At 40.6% G+C, this 20,991-nt stretch overlaps 1 protein-coding gene across 1 annotated transcript in view; it reads right to left on the bottom strand.

The window, feature by feature from the left end:
- PPP1R1C (protein phosphatase 1 regulatory inhibitor subunit 1C) overlaps positions 1–20,991 on the bottom strand; it is a 54,731-nt gene that overhangs the window by 31,223 nt on the left and 2,517 nt on the right. The window contains 2 exon segments of the mRNA XM_063341437.1: positions 1,493–1,530; positions 20,727–20,787. Coding sequence (XP_063197507.1) covers positions 1,493–1,530; positions 20,727–20,787 — 99 coding nt within the window.

The following is a 20,991-nucleotide window of genomic DNA, read 5'->3' as shown; positions in this document are numbered from 1 at the left end:
GATTATACATTAATCAATATTCCAATTAAATACAGTGTAATGAATGATTATATGTACAGGTAAGGTACTACTGAAGTTATTAATATATAATTTTTTACATAAATAAATGGAACATCCTCCCCTCTGCACTTTTTTCAATGTGTTCCATTACTCCTAAAATAACACTTTCAGCAACCAATCGCTCAACCTTTAACTGGGCCTGATTTAAGTAATATATTTAGACACAGTTAAATGTTTTATGGCCCCAAAATCACATCTATGCACAAAAGATAAATTATTCTGAATTAATGGTAGTAAAATTACACATGGAGTAATAGTATTATAATTATACCAATGTATAGTTAGCAAAATCTAACTGGAATGCACTCCAGTGCTAAAGCAGAGCAACTTTTTCAAAATCAAAGCAGTATAATTGGTGTCCATATTATACCAACATGAAATATGTCCATATACAATGGATAATAAAACTGCATAAGGTCATACACATATCTACCTTTTGAAGATAAAAGTACCATATCGCATTCCTAAGAAAAAGGTTAAAAAAAAGCTGTGTGTAGGCAAGCTTTATTTTTTTTGCATCTAATCAATTTCTTGTTGTATTTGTTCATTATGATGTTGACTTTTCCAAATATTTGCTAAAATGCCTTTTCCTCTGAGTATTAGACTGGTATGTAGTCTGTGAATTTTAATCAGATCTATTTCTTCAAGAAACATTTGAGACAGCTCTTAAGAAAACCACTTTCACACAAGTACAGCCAATCCTATTACCTTACCTTATCACAGTGGATGGAATGATAACATTTATAAATAAAATATTGTCTTCTTTTGAAAGAGAAAGCTATTTATAAACACTGTGGGATAGGTTGTTGCTCCTTGCCCCAGTAAATCTTTATAGGCCTGTATTTGAGTCCAAACTTGAACCAATCAATACCTCCTCCTGCTATTTAAAGTGCTGCCGGCTTCTCTGAGCAATGGGTGAAGGAGAAAGAGATCAGGGAATTGCAGGAGCTACACGAGGGGAGGATAGGAAACAAGATTGGAGGAGCCGACTTTTAACTCTTCTGCAAACAGCATCAACGCACTGCCTGCTGTGGGCTTGGCCAGAGACGGGAAGAGGGGAGAGGAGTCTGCAATGCTTTTGCAGACCAGCAGTGGTCCACAGACCTGAAGCGATGCTGGATGAGGTGACCTGGCAGGGTCACCGTGGGCCAGGTTTGCTATGATTTGCCAGGGAACGGCAGCAAGGCTGAGGGGAAACTTGCCTTTCCCAATTCCCTGCTCCAGAAATAAGGGAGAGCCGGCAGAGCTGAGGCGCAACACAGCTTTACACAGCCCTGGTTTGAAAGTGATGGGCCTTAAAAGGCTGTGCTACTGAACGTGGCGTGACAATGTAAATAAAACATTCAGTAGGATGAATCAGTGAGTTTCAAAGGCGTTTTAACAACAGGTCTACTTTAACAATAAATATGTTTAAAAAAAACCCTTCACTTACCTCTGCCTGTGAGATGTTTGTTCTCTTCTCATCTTTTTCTAGTGGAGGAAAAGATACAGAAAGAGAAAAGTTAGTACAAAAGCATTTCTCAGTGCTAAGCCTCGTGGCTCTGCCCTGAACCTTACAGCATTATTGTAAGAAATTACCCTTCTGATTTACAGCTTTTCTGTCTCTTTTGTGTGCTTCAGAAAACCAGAGGCCCTGATTAGCATTCATAGACTTTAGCACTACGTCTGAAGCCCTTAACTCCCATTTTTTGTCTGTGAATGAACAGCAAGCGATGGAGTGGCTTTAGCAGCAGGTCCTTTGGCCAGGCTGGCAGCAGGGCTCCGGTGGCCACCAGGATATGTGGCTGCTCTGCCAAGGGACCGCGCTTTCTTGTATGCTCAGAAAAGGCTTGGTTGCCAAATGGTATGCAGCAAACTCACAAAAGGCTCTACTGGACTCAAATAATAATCAATAAGAACCTCTCCTCAGTTAAGTTATTAATGTACTGAAGAGCACCTAGCGGTAATACGCAAAATTAGCAAACCAAAGCTTACCAAAGTCTAATCATTCATCTTAAAAGTTTCATGATATTACCGGTGTAGTTTCAGAAATGACTGTGAAATATTTCCTGATACTGCTTGGTTTTGTTGCCTTAATTTGCTTTGGACTATAGGCATGGCAGAAATGGTCAATACTAGAGATTTCTAATGAAAATAAGCATCTGAAAACCTGCCTGAACAACTAAGCAAAATCGTATGAAGCAGAAGAGGGTCAAGCATCTTCCTAATCATTGCCCTTAACCAGTTTGTGCATGAGATTAAATCATTTTTCTACTGCTGTCTTGATGTGCTTAATGGTCAGAAAGTGCTTGTCTTCTGATGATGCCTTCCCAAATATTTGCAAAGATCACATAAGACCTTTGACGCACGGTAGTTTGGAGCTCTAAAATAAAATGCTATTAAGAACAGAGACATCAATCTCTCACTGTACCAACGCCCCTTCTAAAATTTTCCACTTGCAGATATCACTGCAATTTCCACTGAGGTGTGGCAGATCTGCGAACGTAGGTCTGAGGGAAGAATTAGGTCTATGTAATATCACTTCATCTAACTTATTCTCTAGATATTGGCTGCTTGTGGTGTGCCGTGTGTGAGGGGAAGAGCCAGTCCAGGCAGACAGATTACATTTTCTATTGTATTTTTTACCGTTGTATCTGTGCATCTTACAGACATTGATTGACTTACTGGATTTTTCAATGTGTATATTTTCCATTACCTTTATATGAAAGACATTCAAGTGACTTCTACTCAAACCTAAAAAGTGTGGTTGAAAACTGTGCTGATTACTAAAGCACGGTCCCCCAGATACAGAATTAGACAGGACAATCAGGAGGCCAGTTCCTGCCATTGACATTTATATGAACTTTGGTAAGGTGACTAATCTCTTCCTTGACTTCCCTACCTGTAAATAACTACAGCAGTACCTATTTAATTATAGCAGTGTCTATTCTCCTTTGTAAAGCATTTTGCATATGAAGTTAAGCTGGCTAAATGGGAGATTATTTACGTGCTTGTAGTCTTTCTTATTAGTTGTACACCAAACAGACACCGACTTCAATGATTCAACACTGGATTGTTGGTTTTTTTAGCTCAAGATCCTGGATTTAGTTTGGAGGCCGAAATTCAAATAAAACAGGAATTTTCAGCAGAGAACAATGAAAAGTAAGTTATGTCCCATTCCTTCCTGAAACTCTAAACTTGCCCAGGTTAAAAATATGGTTTGTATATCCAAGATGAAGCTTGCATAAGGAACGAAACCTGCAATCAGCAGTTTTGCTGGGTTTTGGGTCTTGTTCCTAAGGATGTTCACAACTCTAACACTTTGGGCTTGCACTTTTAGTGGTGACATTACTAGAACTGGAAAGTTTCCAGCCTTTCCTTTCTCACCCAGTCTTTATATGACAGGCAACTTTGGGAACAAGAACTGGTCCTGTATGGAGTGAGAGAAATCATTCATATCCACAGGGCAAATCGTGCCAATGAATAGCAGCAGACAATGTGGAAATTTAAGAATGACTTACAAAATCCCACACACAAACAGATTTTCAAATCCAGTAAACAAAGATCAGAAATGAACCTAAAGGATCAAAGGAGACAAACTTGAAGAAATTAAGTGTTTCAAGCGAGTTGTGAGATGAAGGGAAAGGAAGAACTGGTTGCAGATGCAGTTTGGTCAATGACACATTTTGGCATGCATTTATTTTTGAGGACAGAAAGACCATTGCGTCTTTATTTTTGACAGGCATTTTGCTAGAAAAGACTCCATGGAGAGTATAGATTTTTAAGGAGACGTGAAAAGGAATGGGAACAAGGGAAGCTGAGATTACTGAGTGCCATAGACTGAGGCAGAGAGCAGAAAATAAACAAAAAATATTTCTTAGAGGGTGAGGAAAAGATGAAAAGGCAAGGGATACATGGAAGGAAGACAGAATTGCTTGCACGTATCTGAGGTAGTAATGAGAAACAGGGTCAGTGGGGTTATAGCAGAAGTAAAGGGGGAAGTTTAGTGATGTCAGGGAGCAGAGCTGAAATGCAGTGTGTGCTGGAGCTCAGTCAAGAGCTCTTTGCCTGGGGAAACACCTAGAGCCATATTGGTCTAAGTGAAGGATTACCTTAATAATTGTGTGACCATTCTTTCTTGGGCAAGTACTGTTTTTCCTGTGTAACTTAAAATGCTTTGAAAGCAGTCTCAATAAATTCATGAAAGCATGTTCTTGTAACAGTCTTAATAAGAAAGCGTCTTTGAGAGAGTCAATGCTTGTAGGAATCGATGCTCTCACTGCAACAGGTCAGTTCTGGCATCAAGAGGTTTCACGTAGAAAATCTCTCAGACACCAAAATTTATTATGAGAATGGAAGGTACAAGGTAAGAAAGAACATCATCTGTTAGCTACTGCAAATCAGACATATCCACCTACAGAAGTCAAACAAGCCACACATCTCCCACTCTTAAGCCATCGACCATCAGAAGCTGAATTTCTTTACTGAACTCTTTGAGCACAAATTCCTCTTCAGAAGGGTCAGAACATAATCAGAAACTAAATCACAAATACCAGATTGTGATATCACTTGATTCACAGGAAAAAATGAAATCCCTGGTTTCTCAACATCCTTTAGTTCCCACTGACCACTGTGCAGTCAGGATTCTGCTCACAAAAAATCAGTTATACAGAATGAGAAATTTCCTTATCATGTTTATAACCAGGGAATTATATCACAGAGAATGCTGAATTCAAGTGATCAGCTATTTCTCTCTTAGATGAAACAAAACCCAAGCTCTCAGTAGATAATTTCTACCTACAGATTTGCTGTCTTTTTGGGGCCGGGAAGGACGGACACTTTTTAATGATGCTCCATTTTTGTCTCTCACGGACCATAACATTTCTCACAGAACACAATACAGCTGTACTATATTCCAAATCTGAACATCTGGCTTTTTTCCAGTTTAACTTATTTTTGGCCACTCTAATTAGCTAACAGGGATCTAATTACTCAAGTCATTTCTTGACAATTTTTGTGTTTTTGTTTGAAAGTGGCCTAATAGAAATCACATGAAGAGCTGAGAGCAGATTTGTACATACCCAAGTCAGTGGAAAGCTGAGGTACATAAAAATAAGATTGGAGCTTTGTTTAGAGGTTTTTTACGGCCGTGCTGAGGAAAAAGCCATTGAGGACTTTCCCCTGTGCTGGGCAAATAATGTCTGAGGCTAGTGTGACCCTTACCTCATGTAGACTGGAGTAGAACCTGATTTCCATCAGTCCAGTTATGTACACAGACTTTCTGAAATGAAGCCTTACTTCTTCAAGGAGCGACACCTCTAAAAGTCCATTCACCTTCACAGAGACCATTTCAGCATTGCAGCTCTAGGGCAAAATCTCACCCACTCGCAGGGAAACCTGCAAGGTAAGACCCAGCTACATATTGCTGAAATATGGAGGAAGAAACACCAAGAGATTTGTTCCCCAAATGCTCTTGTTAGCAGAGCTCTTTTATATGTTTATTAGCACATCCACCCAGCCAAGCTGACATAATAAGCTGAGCTACCCCAAAGGTGTCATTATATGAGGTCGGAAACGAACCGAGCGGAAGGATGCTGGTTATAGCTAGGATGGCAACCACTTGACATTGCTGATCACTTCTCCTGTGAATCTCCACTGTTGGGCAAACGGCATGACCATGCTGGGGGAAGCCTTATGGTGGTTTTAGAGTAAGATGAAAATTCATCTGCCTCTCTTCTCCCACTGGATAATGTTAATGCACTTGGAGTAGCTACGCAGGGCAAGAGGTGACCTATTTTAAAAGACTTGGCCTCTGATATCACCCATGGGCTCTGCAGCAGAGTCATCCGGCAAAGGCTTATCTCATCCAGCTAAGTACCCAGCTTTCTTTCCCCTTGGCAAGAGCAAATAAAAGCCTTTTCTGCAGGGTTTCAGTCAGGCACTGGAGGAACGGATCAGGTCAGAGAGGCCGGCTTTTACACAAAAGAAACTCAGTAAGAGACTGGTATAATTATTGGAGAAAGCGTCATGTAGAGAGTTTGGAATTTTCCTTGGGAAAACAAAGCTGAGAAGTTTCAGATAAAAATCACAGGGGGCTGATAGGGCTTTGGATTTGGTTAGTTTTTGTCATAGCATTTAAATTTTCCCTTAAAAATAATAAACACAGTACTGTTTAATTGCTCAGATGGTGGAAATAGTCCATGAGCTGCATGCCTATAACAGGATTTAGTTAAAGAATGATTTAAACAAGACTGGTTTGAATCTGAAAGAAATGAGACAAGAGAGACTTTCAGGACACAATGTCATTGTCAGCCTGGAGCCTTCTTATAATCCTGCTCCCATCCCTGTGTAAACAGTGGCACTGGAGAGGGCAAAGTAGATGAACAGAAGCACAGACCCAGCCTTGCACGTGCAAAATTTAGTGCAGGACACCCTAAGCCAGAGACAAATCAGATGATGCTACTGCTATGAACTAGTTGAGCCGGTTTCATTGCATTCCATTTCATTTGTTTTGATGAAATGTCTCAATGGCCAAACAGTACCATGTCCATAAGGAAAGCATTCTCTCTCAAAATATGTGAAAGAAATGAACTGATGGCTGAGTTCTGATCAATAGGCTCGATGATGACATACAGTTGGAAAAGTAAAGTAACTTTCTTGGCTCTGGCTCCACTTAGCCATCTCCTGTGATGAAGAGAAGGAGATGCGGGGGTTGGGGGATGCTTGTGTGCTTGGGCAGTAGGTGGCAGAGCTCTGCTCCCTGCCTTGCTGTGTGCTAATTGTGCAACAAGGCAGACCACCTGTTCCAAAAACTTCCATTTAAATGGCACAGACCTCCACAATTTTAGGAACTAAGAAAAGAAACAGATAATTTTCCCAATAATTCTTCATTCTCCTGTCACTTAGTGGCAGGCAAACCTGAAATTTTCTGAAAATTTGGGTTCAGTCATTTCACATTTTGATTTCTTCATCATAAAATAAGGGTATTTTTAAATATACTAGCTTGCCTCACTGGTGTTTGACCACCATCATTTGTATTTGCCATTGATATTTGTAAAACAAGCTCATGGAAATCTGATTTAGAAGTGGACTTTAGTAATATTATTTTGTTTTTTTCTGCTATCAAAACTACTTTTCCTTTCCTCTAGAAAACAAATTAAAATAAAAAAATATTTCATGCTCTGCTTTTGGTGGATTTCTAACTACATATTGACAGATCAGCTAGGATCTCATCGCTTTTTACTAAACCACTGAGGTAAGAAAAGGAAAAAAGTCCCAAAAGGCAAACATAAAAAAATGCTTATGTAGTTAATTGTTTGACTTTTGCTTGCTGGTTTTTATTTGCCTATATCTATCGAAGAAAACTTGACTATGGGTATAAATGTAATTACATTTAATTACAAAAAAATACCCTGGTAAGCCCTCCTGGCATGAGTATATGTTTCTGAAAATCTTCACATTGCAAAAGCACCTCATTAAACTCCAGTATCCCAGCTGCTGCGGTAAACGTAGCTGGAGGGTCTGCTCCCCTCCTCCGTCAAGTGCTGACAAGAGAGTGCGTACATCGCAGTTCTGCTGCATCTCACACTCTAATCGGCATCTAAATTACTGTCTGGCCCTTTAGGGAACACTAATAACAAGATTTGTATAGGAAATATTAATAGAAACATAGGGGAGAGAGGAATTTGCTATATACACAAGCATTTGCATGCTTATTCTATCAGGCGTTTGCAGTTAAGGTACGTAGCATGGGCCTGCACAGATTGTACAGTGCCTTTTCCCCATTAGCTCCTGACTGTAACCAGCCCTTCCTAGTTCACTGAAATGCCACAGGCCAGATGAATCAGCTGTTTGGACATGTAAAATTTTCCTTCCAAGTAAATGAGCCTATTTATATTTACATAGCTCTCTATTTCCCACCTTCAATATTCAATTTGCCATTACTAGTACTGAGAGTAGGGGCAGCAGTCTCCTATGTTAGACCAAATCCTTCCTAATGGTGCTCAAAGTCAACCTCTAAATGAAAAGAATGATCATCCTTTTCCTCCCAACACACACAACAGCATCTGATCCAAGCAGCATCTATATCTCTGAACACCACACAGACAGTATCCAAGGACCCACTTTCAACTGCACAGACATAAGAATATGAAATAAAACCACCTCTCATAAATTACACGGATCAAAATTTCTTTGAAACATACATTCTGAGACCATAATCTGGTTTGGAAGAAACTGGAGACATTACAAACCTCAAATGTGAATCTAAATGCATTTGTTTACACCACATGAATCTCGAAAGGGAATTATAGTGCCTGATTCACCACCTTGTTATTCCAGTTTTATGCCAGACTCTTGGAAATCAGTCTGGTTTCACTGGCATTAAACTAGAATAAAATGGTGATGAATCAGGTCTGCAGCCTTACCACAGAGCAGTCATGAATTATTACAAGCACAAAAAAATCATCCTTTTTTGTAGCATTTTGTTTTCAACTTTTGATTATGCCTCCCTATGATCACTGAATCACAGAATCACAGAATGGTTTGGGTTGGAAGGGACCTTAAAGATCATCTAGTTCCAACCCCCTGCCCTGGGCAGGGACACCTCCCACTAGACCAGGCTGCTCAAAGCCCCATCCAGCCTGGCCTTGAACACCTCCAGGGATGGGGCATCCACAACTTCCCTGTTGAATATAAATACAAAACAAATTCTAAATAAGTCACATAAATCAAATATAGCTTCTCAAAATATACATTGGAAGAGGATTCAAATTTAGTTCTTTATTTTCTCCCTTCTTGTGAATAAGAACCGAGTTTTTCTGTCTGCCTTCTTGGACTTACACTTCTGCCTGGCTCTGTGGCCTTCCAGCTGCTGCCAGCTCTGTAAGGCTCTTCCTGATACTGTCTCAGCTTTGACTGAGAGAACACAAAACAGGCCTTCTGGACAAACCTGTCATGAAAAAATCCTTCCATGCAGAAGTTTCTTTTCCTTGTAGCACAAGAGGCCGTGTTCTGTAGCCCTGCTCCATGAGAGGCTCAGGTGAGCAAGGAGCATGGAGCAGACCTTCCTGACATGAAGTCCCTCATCCATCGTATGGGGACAATTACAGACATGGCAGGCGTTCCCAGAGAAAGTAATTAACCCAGGGAGAATTACGCCTGAAATAAACATTCTGTTTGGTTAACTAATGTAAAGACTGACCTTAAATCATGATATAAGCAATGCTAGGCTTGAAGTTGCTTTCTTCTAGTTGCTTTCTAAGCAGCACAAACTCCTCTTTCCTGAAGAAAATGGAGATGGCTTTCAAAGAACAATGGACCAAAGAAGAGGAACAAGACAAGGTAAGTAAAAGTCTTTTTTTCCTTTTTATCTCTCAGGTAAAGAGAAGCCTCCGGCAAGACCACAGGGTGTCACTGTGTGCAGAAACTCCAGGTCAGGATCTGCCTCCATGTAGCTTCAGAGCCCCCTTAAATTAACTCATTCCAAACGAATACCACTTAGTTAACAGCAAAGTACCACTTTCCACTTCCAAAGTTAATCACAAATCTGTGCTGCCTGTTACATCCCGACCCTTGCAAAGAGGAGTTCTGTCAGTGCCCGCTCGGTGTTGCTCCAGACAAAACGAGTCCAGCACAGGAGGTCAACCCACGTGGAGGGCTGCTCAGTGCAAATAATCTATGGTCTGGATCAGCAAAACAAATCAGGCAAAAGGGAATTTTTGAGGGAAGTGAGAGACAGAAAATTGTTTTACCAGTGACTTTATTAGGCCATAAGCAACAGGAAGTTTTGCCGTTGACTTAAAAGTCAAGATTTTATCCTGACATATAGCATAAGGTAAAAAATTTAAAAAAAAAAAAAGAGAGAGATAAAAGGCAAACTACTTTCTGATTTAATGAACTAGTTCTAGAGTTAGCGCAACTGGGAAAGAACAGCAATACGTAAACTGGCTTCTTAGTCAGTATTACTCATTATCTAATCATACTAAGTAATGACAGTCACGTTAATATTCACTGCATCTTTGAAAATCCAGGTTAATTCGCTCAACTAAGTAAAAATAAGTGAGACAAGAAAACCGCTGTGATTGGTGACGTGAAATTTAAAATCCTTGGCCTATTGGGAAGGTTGGTGGTAAACTCAAGTCTCAAAATGTACAAAGTAAGACTTTGATACATGATGATACAAATATGACTCTCCTTTATGCATATCTATTTAGGATGATTCAAATGTATCTTTAACATTGAAATATACATCAGAATAATTCCCTTATTCTTGAAGCAAATAAACATAAACCAGGGTGACGTTGATTTTCAGGCATGAGCCAGAAGGAGAAAGTGACAGCCAGCATTTCTTGGTGCCCCACGTGATGCTGGAGGGCCAAACTGAACTACAAGAAGACCTTGGAAAAATAGACATTCACAGACATATGGAACAAGGCAAAGGACAAGGACTGGCAAATAGAACTAAAGCACACTGTGGTGTCTCAAAGTTTCTCCGGCTGTGCAGAATGGAGAACTCACCCCATTGTAAGGTTACTTTGGCACAGGATCCAGTCTGACACAAAAGCAGTTGTCAATAACGATTTCATCTTTGCCGCACAGAGTAAGGGCAACTTCCACACTCACAGCACAACCTCACCTGGCCTGAAACCCGACAGTGAAAGAAAAGCCTCGCCTGAAGGAAATAGGAGGTAAAGCAGAGATAAAGCCAACTTTGGAGAGGTTAGAGGAGGGCCAGAGCTGTTGAGTGACTGCCAGCACGTACTCAGAGAAACAGGTTCAAAGAGCAGAAATGTCCCTCTGAAATGAACGTGCCCAAGCAAAACAGACTGCCGGACTACTAAATATTTGCAAATAATGGTTACTGTTTTACCAAAGGTTACCAAAGCACTTACAGAAAAACTTCACAAACAGCTTGCAATTACTTTGGCCATTGACTCAGTCGTAACAATGTATTAGTTTGTGAAAACACTAAACATGCTCATTAAGTGTTTTCAAACACAGAAGGAGGCTAAGTACCTCGAGAAGGCGGTTACCCAGAACCATGAATTCATCAGTAATACCGCATAGTGTTAGTAATCTCCTACTTTCCAGCTGCTTGATTCCTGTATGTTCAGTCTATGCTCAAACGACATATTGAAGAGGTTGAAGATCTAAATACAACTGAGGCAAAGATCATGAAGAAAAATCCATGGTTACCAGAAATATAATACTACCTGATCCCCTGATACACATTTAAACCGCTTCCTAATAGCTCTATATGCAGGAATCAATTGTCATGGAAAATGGCTCAGAATTGACCCACCGATGGCAATCTCCGTATGGGAGCTACAGCTGCAATAGCTATCGCTGCGAGCAGCTCCTTTCTCACTTGTGAGCTCTAGCAGCGTTCTAGCTCTAAAATAAAAACCACCAGCAGCAGCCAAAACTAAAAAAGTCAAACATTTCTTAGCATGCTATAGCTCATAACGCCATTTAAAAAAATATCGTAGCTGAACAGTTGTGTATTGTACGTTCTGGAAAGTGACATTTGCCAGGGGAGAAGAAAACAAATACAAAACAATGAAACTCTTCCTTAGCCAGTGATTATTATTGCTGCCTTTTCAGTTTCCTTCCTTTTGGAATAATACCTCAAGGATTTCAGTAAGAATGTGTTGTAAAGCTAGTCCTGGCCAACTGCTCGCGGCTTGCTGGTGGTTAGAATGCACATGCATAAAGCTCCTCACATACATGTGTCATCCTGTGCATGAATCAAGTGAGCTACTAATAATAGTACTTCTTGGGGTTTATGATCCTTTTTACAAAAAGAAGATGCAAATACCAGTTTTTTTTAAATTCATTTTTTGTTTTCTAAGCTTTCAGAGTCAGCAAAACAAGGTCCATCATCTCATTCTCACCATCAGCACGCCGAGGTGGGATCGAAAAGACGGGGTAACTTTGTTAGCTCAGACTAAGTCAGCTGTAATTTCCAAAGGCATTTTTCAGAATTTTTACTAACCTCACTACATACCAGAGACAGAGGGGACCCTGGGTTTTGCTTTATACGTCTCCACCCGTACTGTCACAGTCAGAAACACGGCACTGGGATTCCCATGGAACGAGCTGTTCCACACCCTCCTACGGGATATGCTGTACACATTAAGGCCTAAGCCACACACTAGCATCAGCGGTTTAGGGTGCTTGAAAGCACATTTCTAAACAATTACAACCCTGCTGTCTACTTACCGTATTTCAGAAAGAGACAGTAAAAACCTAATATTGATCTGGATCAAAAAATCTTCTGGATCAAAATTCTTTAAAGGGAAAATTCTTTTTTCTCCCTTACCACCCCTCACTCCCCCGAATTGCTTTTTAGTTCATCAGTACAATTCCACTTCAAAGAGAATAGGTTATGAAATGGCACGCAGTAATACAAACATGTTGCATTCAGACCTGCCAGGCTTGTAGGTTAAATTGCTCCCTCATCCTGTATCTGCCCTGCAGATCCTAATATCACAAGGAGAAGGTGGAGCAAGCGCTGCAGCCACACGGAGTTATCACTCTTTGGTGGTGGTCAAAGAAAGAGCAGGAAAGGTTCACCCAGATCTTTGCTTTCTGCCACTGTCTGAGAGCAGCTATGGCAGGGAACTTCAGAAAGACTTGAAGGGAATACTGTTACCATGAGCCTTTCTCTTTTCTGAGTGGTGGAGGCTCAGTGCTGAAATATTTAGGCTATGGGACATCTAGGTACGAGGGTATGGGGTACTGTAGGGTGCAATAGAACTCGCTGCTTTATTGAATTTTCCATCTGCCTCGCTCAGGCTCGTGTTCAGCCCTGTGTGACTCTTCTCTGCTTGTCTCATCAGAATGAAGGACATGGCCTCAGGTGAAATACGTAACCTTTAAAATGCACATTTGCCTACTTAACACTGCTAACTCTGTAAGTGCTTTTTGGTTCCACAAGATGAATAACGACAAGAAATTAATTCCCTGTCGTACTTCTGCATCCTAGGTATCCCAGGGAGGAATAAAGTGTGAGTGTGTAACTGTGCTTCATTCTGCTACTATGCTAATACATTGATCCCCCAGTAAAGCCATTTAAGAAAAAGATTAGAAGTGATGATTTTAGATACATGAATAGGGTTTTGAGGGAGAGAAGGGGAAAACAGAGCTCTTTCCAATAGACGTATAGTCTAATTCTACCCTAGAATTAACCCTTGCTTTGGTTACTGTAAAAAGAGACTTGTCTGCTCCAGCTGATCTCATGTCCACCAGCTGGTGACACAGGCAGCTCAGACTCAGAGGAAAGCCAAGCTCCACACCTCCCCGCGCTCCCTCTGAATTTCTGCAGTCCAGCCTGGTGTAGCTGGCAAAAACTTTCATGACTGATAGCTTCGTTTTGTTTAGAGTCTCTGCTAGCTTTTGGTCCAGATTCATTGAATTTCCACTTTCAGTGTATTTTGAAGTGAAGCTTTAACTTCAGTTACTCCGTATAAAGAGTTAAATTTTGTCTCTGAAAGCTCAATAAATGGGGCTATCTTGATTGATGCTTTAAGTGCAACCCCTCCCCAATATTCTGAACATAATGAGGTTAGTGCTAAAAGCTGGATTCTCTCTCATCTGTCTGCATTATCTATTTATTCCGCACACGTCACCATGGTAAATGAGTGCTGCATTAAGTACTAAATAGTAGAGGTCAGACAAACACTGTGTTGTGTTTTTTTTCCCCTCAGCAAGGCTAAAACATTTATTAATGGATTTTAGTGTATTACCTTACTAAAAAAAAAGAAAAAAAAAAGGATCAGTATTATCACATTATTGAAATATAATTTGAACATAATCTCAAAACAAACTAATTTGATATTCTTATTCAAAACATTTTTTCTTATGATGTTTAAATGGACTTCATTTCAAATACTCTCTAAAAATTTTTACCATTCTAAAAAAACCATTTAAAATACAAACAGAATGTTTGCTCCAGGCTAAACTGGACCTATTTTGATTCAAACCTTTTTTTTAATGCCACTAACCTCCCAAATTGTATATTCATGTAGCTCGATTACCCATAGCTTAAGTACTTTGACTATAAGAAGTAGTGAATTACACCTAGGCATTTTTTTAATAGAAAATCTCACCATCTACTCAGAATTCTCACAAAAACAAACTGTATGAGGTGTAAAAGTATTTTGCACAGTGCGAATCTGTTAGAGTTCCTCTAGCAAAATATTAAGCCTTGAGAACGCAATAAAGTTAGAAGTTTTCCAAGTCGTTTCCCCAGCAGGTTAGGCAGTTGTGCGGGCTGCCGTTCTCTCCCCAAGGCACACCTCTTTGTCATGTCAACACGCACAAAGGTGATAACAGAGGTAAACAGTCTGAGAGCTTATCAGTCCTGACGCTGAATAATCAAGCAGCTGGAGATCTGTAACGTGAAGCCATATATATTAAAAATGATTTGCAAATAATCTCCTGGGGTGGAAGAAGGCTGTTTCTATGGTGCTTCTGTATAAGGAACAAGGAAAACCGGTGAAGAGTGCAAGGTTCAACTCTAAAAATATCTCCTTCACTTTCGGATAGTTTCACGGACGTGTACCCTTCCAACACAAAACCAACAGGAGGCCTGGAGAGGAGGAACAAGTAATGTCACGGTACACATTAGGAGCTTAGCTGAACTGATAAATAAAAAAGTACATGACTAAAATGTTCCCAGGAAATGTTTATATTTGTGAACTAATATGTTCATGCCCTCAAAGAATAGTGAAAATGCATCTGGCTGCTTTGGTGATCACCTTTGGTGCAGGCACAGCAGTGCCTGGTGAGCCCAGCCGCCTCTGGCTTGCCATCATTACTGTACTGCAGGGACCATGGCAGCTCTTTTGGCAGGTGGTGATGGTGACATATAAAATCCTCACCCGCTCATAGAGGGTTTTCATGAAAGACACTAAGAATAGCTTTTAAGCTTTTTCCTTTTTTTTTTTTTTTTTTTTTAATTCATTGCTTCTGTTTGGACCCTGTAAGCTGTCATTTCTGGGTTGCGTAAAATCCAGCTCAATCACCACTTCCTCTCTCTTTTTTCTTTCTAAGTCCTAAGCTTTTCTTTTTATTTTCATGGATCGGCTCATGGAGTCTTTATCACACTGCATATGTGTGAGGAAGTTATGTTTAGCTTGTCCCAGGGGCTTCTGTGAGCCTGAACTGCAGAGTAAATTCAAAGTAACCCAAACGAAAAAACACCCGAGCACGGTGTACATAGGTAAGAAAAAGGGATGCAGTTTGCCACTGAACATTTGCAGTCAGACATCAGCCTGCAAACAGCAGGATATTTCCAAGCACAGACACTTTCCTCTCTGTTCTGGAATCCCTATCACCTGTCAGGTCTTATGCAATGTTTATTCCATATATTTCATTGTTTCCCTGTGTCAGATAGTCCTTTCCAGCACAGGACTAGAGAACACGAAGTCCTCACTGCCCTGACCAACGGTGCCTGATCTCTGGGCATCCTGGTGCCATTGGTAAGGTACACTGAGCTCTACTGGTCCTGTAGTGGAAGGGAACACCAACCTTTTTCATTGCTTATCGCCATACCTCCACGAACTCCTTGACTGAAATAAAAACAGACAGCAAACTTAAATGGTACCCACATTTAGCATATAGAAAGGCCAACTAGTTTGACCAAAAAAAAAATACAGTTAATGACAGTTTTTTATCAATGTACTTCTTTTCCGAATGCTTTGTTATCACATTAGAAGCCTAAATTTGCGATTGAAAACAGCTATTTGGCTTATTCACCTTCTTTTTCCTGAACCAAAGTAAGCAGTATGTCCTACCAGAATCTCACACTTTTGAAAAACATATCCATTTTCATGAACTGTGAGACCAAGAGTTCTCCACTGATTCAAGTTTCAGTGAGACTTTTGCCTGAGAAAGTGTGGCAGGACTGCTTTACGACACCCAGAAACAGCTGCCTTCCACCTAGTAGGGTTTTTTGATCCCAGTTTATTTTGTCTTGGCAGAAAAAAAAAGTCACCATTAAATGTAAAACGAACACATCCATTCACCTAGAAGCATAACCTAACAAATATTGGTCACAAACATTAATGCTGGGTAGAGCACATCGCATTTATCCCCTCAAAGGTGTGGTGCTGGTTTAGTTTGCATCATCAGAAAAGCACTTACATGGGAATGGGATTTGTCGTGTGGGGAAACTCTGGGAGCATCTAGAATCAGTTTAGCAGGAAAAACCTAATCTACTTTGGGTTACCATGGGATTGCCACAGGTGCAAGAAGAGGTTTTCCTCCCACCACCCATCTGGCTGTTTGTTACTGCACTAAATATTGAGGCTGCTCCTGAGGCGTCTCAGCAGACCTCTGGGAACTGGGAGCAGGCTGAAAGGTGTGAATCTCGACAATGGAAAATCAGCTGGGAACAAGACATAAAACCTGCTAACGCCTAAAGACAAGCTGCAAGCAAGTTCCTTGTGTGGAGACAGGTACATGTTGCTTATATCTTCAAGTTATGATTTCCAGCCTTCCGAAAACTTGAGTTGTACTTGGAATATATGTTTACATTTCTTTTGCAGTGATAATATACCCTTTCTGCCTTGAAATGAGATTTGCACAATACAAAAAGGCAGCTCTGGAGAAGAATTACCAAAACACGTTGCTATGCTTTTCTGATTTCCAAACACGGAGTAACATTTACATTACAAGCAAGGAAGCCAAAACATGCAACTGAGTAGGAAGGACAGTTGGAAACAGCAAACACATAGCAAGTTCAGAAATGCAGAAGTTTATCCGAATGTTTACCCATATTCTAACACTTCAAGAAGACCAAACCTTTGACACAGGTAGAACAGCCTTTGCCAGCCAGACTGCCTGATATTGCGTTGGCTCTGTGACAAGGCCAGGCCATACAGGAACACCGGCATTGTTTTCTGATCACAGCGAGACCTAATGGCATTAAACCTGAGTTGTGGTCTGACATGCTTCCCTCCCTCAACCGGCGCTTCTCTACAACGCCACCAGCTGCGTCTCGAGCCATCGCAGTTTGGTATTCTGCTAGTTTAAAGCACGGTTAGACTTCTATTTCAGATAACAAGAACTGATTTTCATATCTATTCTGCTGTGCTTGGTGAGGAGGCAGGAGGTCGTGAGTATAGTATGGCAGTGCAGAAAAGGTTGCTTTCAGGGTATGGTGATTTTCGGTTTCTGGTGGCTCCAAGGATATTGCAAGAGAAAGAGGAAGCAGGAGAGCTTCCGCAATTTTTGGATTAAGCTCTTGGCAGCTTAATAGTTAAACGTATCTTTAAAACTAAGCATCTGCTTACGTTCCTTTTTTAAAGTACAGACATGGAGCAACTGTGGCCATAGCAGGATACGAGGGGGTTACCCCAGTAACCCACACAGGCATCCTGCACAGGACGAGATGCTGCGGTCTTTTGTAGTTCTGCCCACGGATATTTGGTTTTGCTTTCACAGGTAGTAAAAGGGTCTTACAATTTCAAGTAAAAGTAAAACTGATGAGATATCATGAAATCAAACATCAGCTGCTCACATCAGCTACCATTGGTGGTAGCTGACGCACAATAGAGTTAAGTAACTTCATAACTCGAGTCTCAACATTCTAGCGCCAGCTTCTCTGCTCAGATGTGACATAACCCATCATGGAGCACTTTACAGAGCATTTACAGAAAGAGTTAAGGGTTTGTTCCTTGCTACCTTGCTTCACAAGCCTGTATTGCCCAACGCAATCATTGTTGCTGCTGCAATTCAAATTTCTCTTCTGTTGACTTTTATATTTAATGCCAACCAGAGTGAACAGGAGAAAATGCACCAGTCAGTGACATTAAAGGCTGGGTATGAGCTCCTGCAGCCACATCTACCACCTGTCTTTAAATCATTTAGTGTGGTCTAGCCCTTACTGTCTCCTTGGAAGCAAGGAAGCCAAGCAGACTCTTCTTACAGCTTTTGAGTAGCTGTCATCGGATAAAATGACTTAGGCTTAGTAGATATTCCATCTTCACTTTATAGCACAATGGACTTGACCTAAATCAGTGAAGACAGATTTCTGTCAAAGCTGTACTAGACACCAGGGATGGATGAGAAGACTTAGAAAACAGCTATTTCAGATCTTCGTACAGCACAACTCAAACTGAATTTATTATAAAGTTCTGAAATGTCCAAACACATTTTACCTCCTTCTGGTTTCCAGATGGGTCTGCATCCAGAGCACCAGAATACCACAAAAATGCTGCTTTTTTCCTGCTGCAATCAGAAGCAGCTGCAACAAAAGGCTATAGAAAAGTCTGATTCTTAGAAAATGCCTGTGTCTGTTTTTCAAAATAAAAGAAGTTTAGATAATTTGAGTAAACTTTGCAGGGGCATCCAAACATTTAGAATGGCAATAGGGGACACATTGCAAACCCTTGGAAGCATATCCTTCGCTAGCTGTTTGCTCCTAATGAGGGAACTGGAGTACTCCAGTGGGTAAAATTCAAGAGACAGGATTCTGGTCTATCCCAGCTCTAATTTAATAGGTGGCCTTGACCATATCGCTGTAAATTCTCTGCTGCTCAGCTTCCCCGTTGACCTCAGGAATCATGCTTCTAAAGCAATCTGCTGGAGTTTCCAGTTCGTACACTTACTATTATTATTTTATTCACTGTAAACACATACAGTGGTGAATTTTAACATTTTTGGACACAAATTGTTATCTGGCATCACACTGAATTCTATTCAAAATCCAGTAAGAGACCAGCATTTGGAGTTTAATCAGCAAGGTGTAAAGAGCCCCTAGGACTAGCTGACTCCTCTGAAAGTTGAAGGTAGACAATAATTTCGGAAAATACACAGCACCTTGCAAGATCAAGCCCATAAGTATATTCAACTTTATTTTCTGCCTTTCCAATTTGTCTTTGCAGTCCTTGTACTCCGTGGGTTTACACAGCTACATGCGCACACCCCATTCAAAACACTTGCTCATATCAAGCATACCATATGGAAATAGGCACACGCATGCTCATGCATAAACCACAGGGTGAGGTGCAGGAAAACGAAGGCGCTTTTAAAGTTTTCATTTTTAACCTGAGTTCATGGAAAATTAAAAAACAAGACAAGACTATAATTTAACCAAGAATACCTTCATTGATATTAGTTTCCAGTATCTAGTAAGAGGGAATAATATCTAAATGAATAAATATAAGTAAGTGAACTTGAATAGACAAGCTCTTGGGCTTATATGGAAGTTGACTGATACTTGCAGCAATCCTGACTCATAATAAAAATGATTTATTTAAAGATTTATTATGAACATTGCAGGAAAGGAGATAACAGACATGCACCACTTTGTTTACAGTAAAATTTCCTGTAAATTAAAAAGAGTTCTTATTCTCTGTTTGGTTTTGATTTGGTACTATACCAAGTATCTGTTTATAACAGGAAATATGACGGTACAAAGTGTACAAAATGAATTGCAAAAGACATGACCAGCCAAGGTGAATTTGCTTTAAATCAAGGCCTAGCAACACAGCCACTGTAGATCCCATTAAGGGAAAGAAAGTCAGGCCAAGGCAGATCTTTGTGCACCATTACTGAGAGCTGAACTGCCTGAAATTCAGGCCAGAAAGCTACTCTCCAAACTGGGATTGGTGTTAGCCCCGCAGCAAGAGTGACTCATGGGTCACTCTCAGGGTCAAAAGAACATAACCTGAACCATATGTCAGGCTTGAACCTCACGAATCTGTGTGCTGTGCTGTAATGACCTCAACCCCGAGAGCAGGGCTCTCTAAATGTTTTTTTCTGCACCTTCTGAGGAACTTCAGCTACTGGCGATGTTAACCAGAAGTGGAGACCTGCAGCACAGTGCAGTAAGCGGAGACTCTAATAGAGCTAAGGTGGTTTTGTTTCACTGAGGTGCCAGTGCATACAGTAATGGCCTGCGAGACACATCAGCGAGAAAAAGACTGAACTGCTTTTAAAAAAAGATTCAGGTGATGAAGAGATAAGGCAGGAAAAAAATGTTGCAGAGCACTATATAAAAGTTTGATATAAAGTAGGTAGTGTGTTTCAAAGGGATTATGTCTTGAGGGCTTTTTCCTGCAATCCATTTTTGCTGAGCTTTTTTGCTTATAATACTCCCTAAACAGCTTATTAAAGAGTCTTTCTGAATTCACATTTATATGACAAAGTATGTTGCAGCCTCAAATTGTCCCATCCCACAGAAAATCTTCTGGGAGGAGTCTTGGATGAAGATAATGTAGCCACAGTCGAAAAGGAATAATGAAAACAGACATCACATGTTTCATCAGAAAACTAGAAAACAACCTGTTTTGCTGAAGCGATTCGCTTTGTTGAGTTAGCCCTAGCGCCACCCTGGTATCTCTAGAGATTGGAAAACCCAGACTAGGACTTCGTGGATCTCCATGGTATCCACTCAGGGAAAGAAAAGGTTTGTGGATGGAAGGGCTGGATCAGGGTCATATTCTCCTTGTACATACAACAAAAGATTTACAGGGAGGATAAAATCCCAAAATTATTGACATTATCTGGAGGCCAAGAGTTACACGTATTCATGGGGTTTACTCCAAGATCCATTATTTGATATGTAGTGCTACAAAATTAATGCTGGATTTTAAAACCATGTAGTTAATAAAACCACTTTGCAGACAATCCTGTGTATACAAGTTCCCTGGTTTAGAAGGTATGTTGGCACTTACCTGGGGGCACGTGTTCATTCATGATGACGAGGGATGCTGGTGTAGGCCTTCTTTTCCTGATCTGTAACATGCATAAACCAAAGAGAGTCATTGGGGTCCACTAACTCCTCCGCACCCAAAGCAAAAAATCTATCTGGTGGACTCCTGAGTATAGACCAGGCAAAGTTAAGAATGAAAATATTTAAAGAACAGCAGCACGTCACTGTCTTACTGACTGCTTGTCTGGTCTGACAGTGATCAGGGTCATGCTGCTGCTTGTACATGG

This window comes from Chroicocephalus ridibundus, chromosome 7, assembly GCF_963924245.1.
Source record: "Chroicocephalus ridibundus chromosome 7, bChrRid1.1, whole genome shotgun sequence".
Classification (NCBI taxonomy): domain Eukaryota; kingdom Metazoa; phylum Chordata; class Aves; order Charadriiformes; family Laridae; genus Chroicocephalus; species Chroicocephalus ridibundus.
Note: the sequence above shows the minus strand (reverse complement) of the source record. Positions and strands in the feature narration are given on the sequence as shown.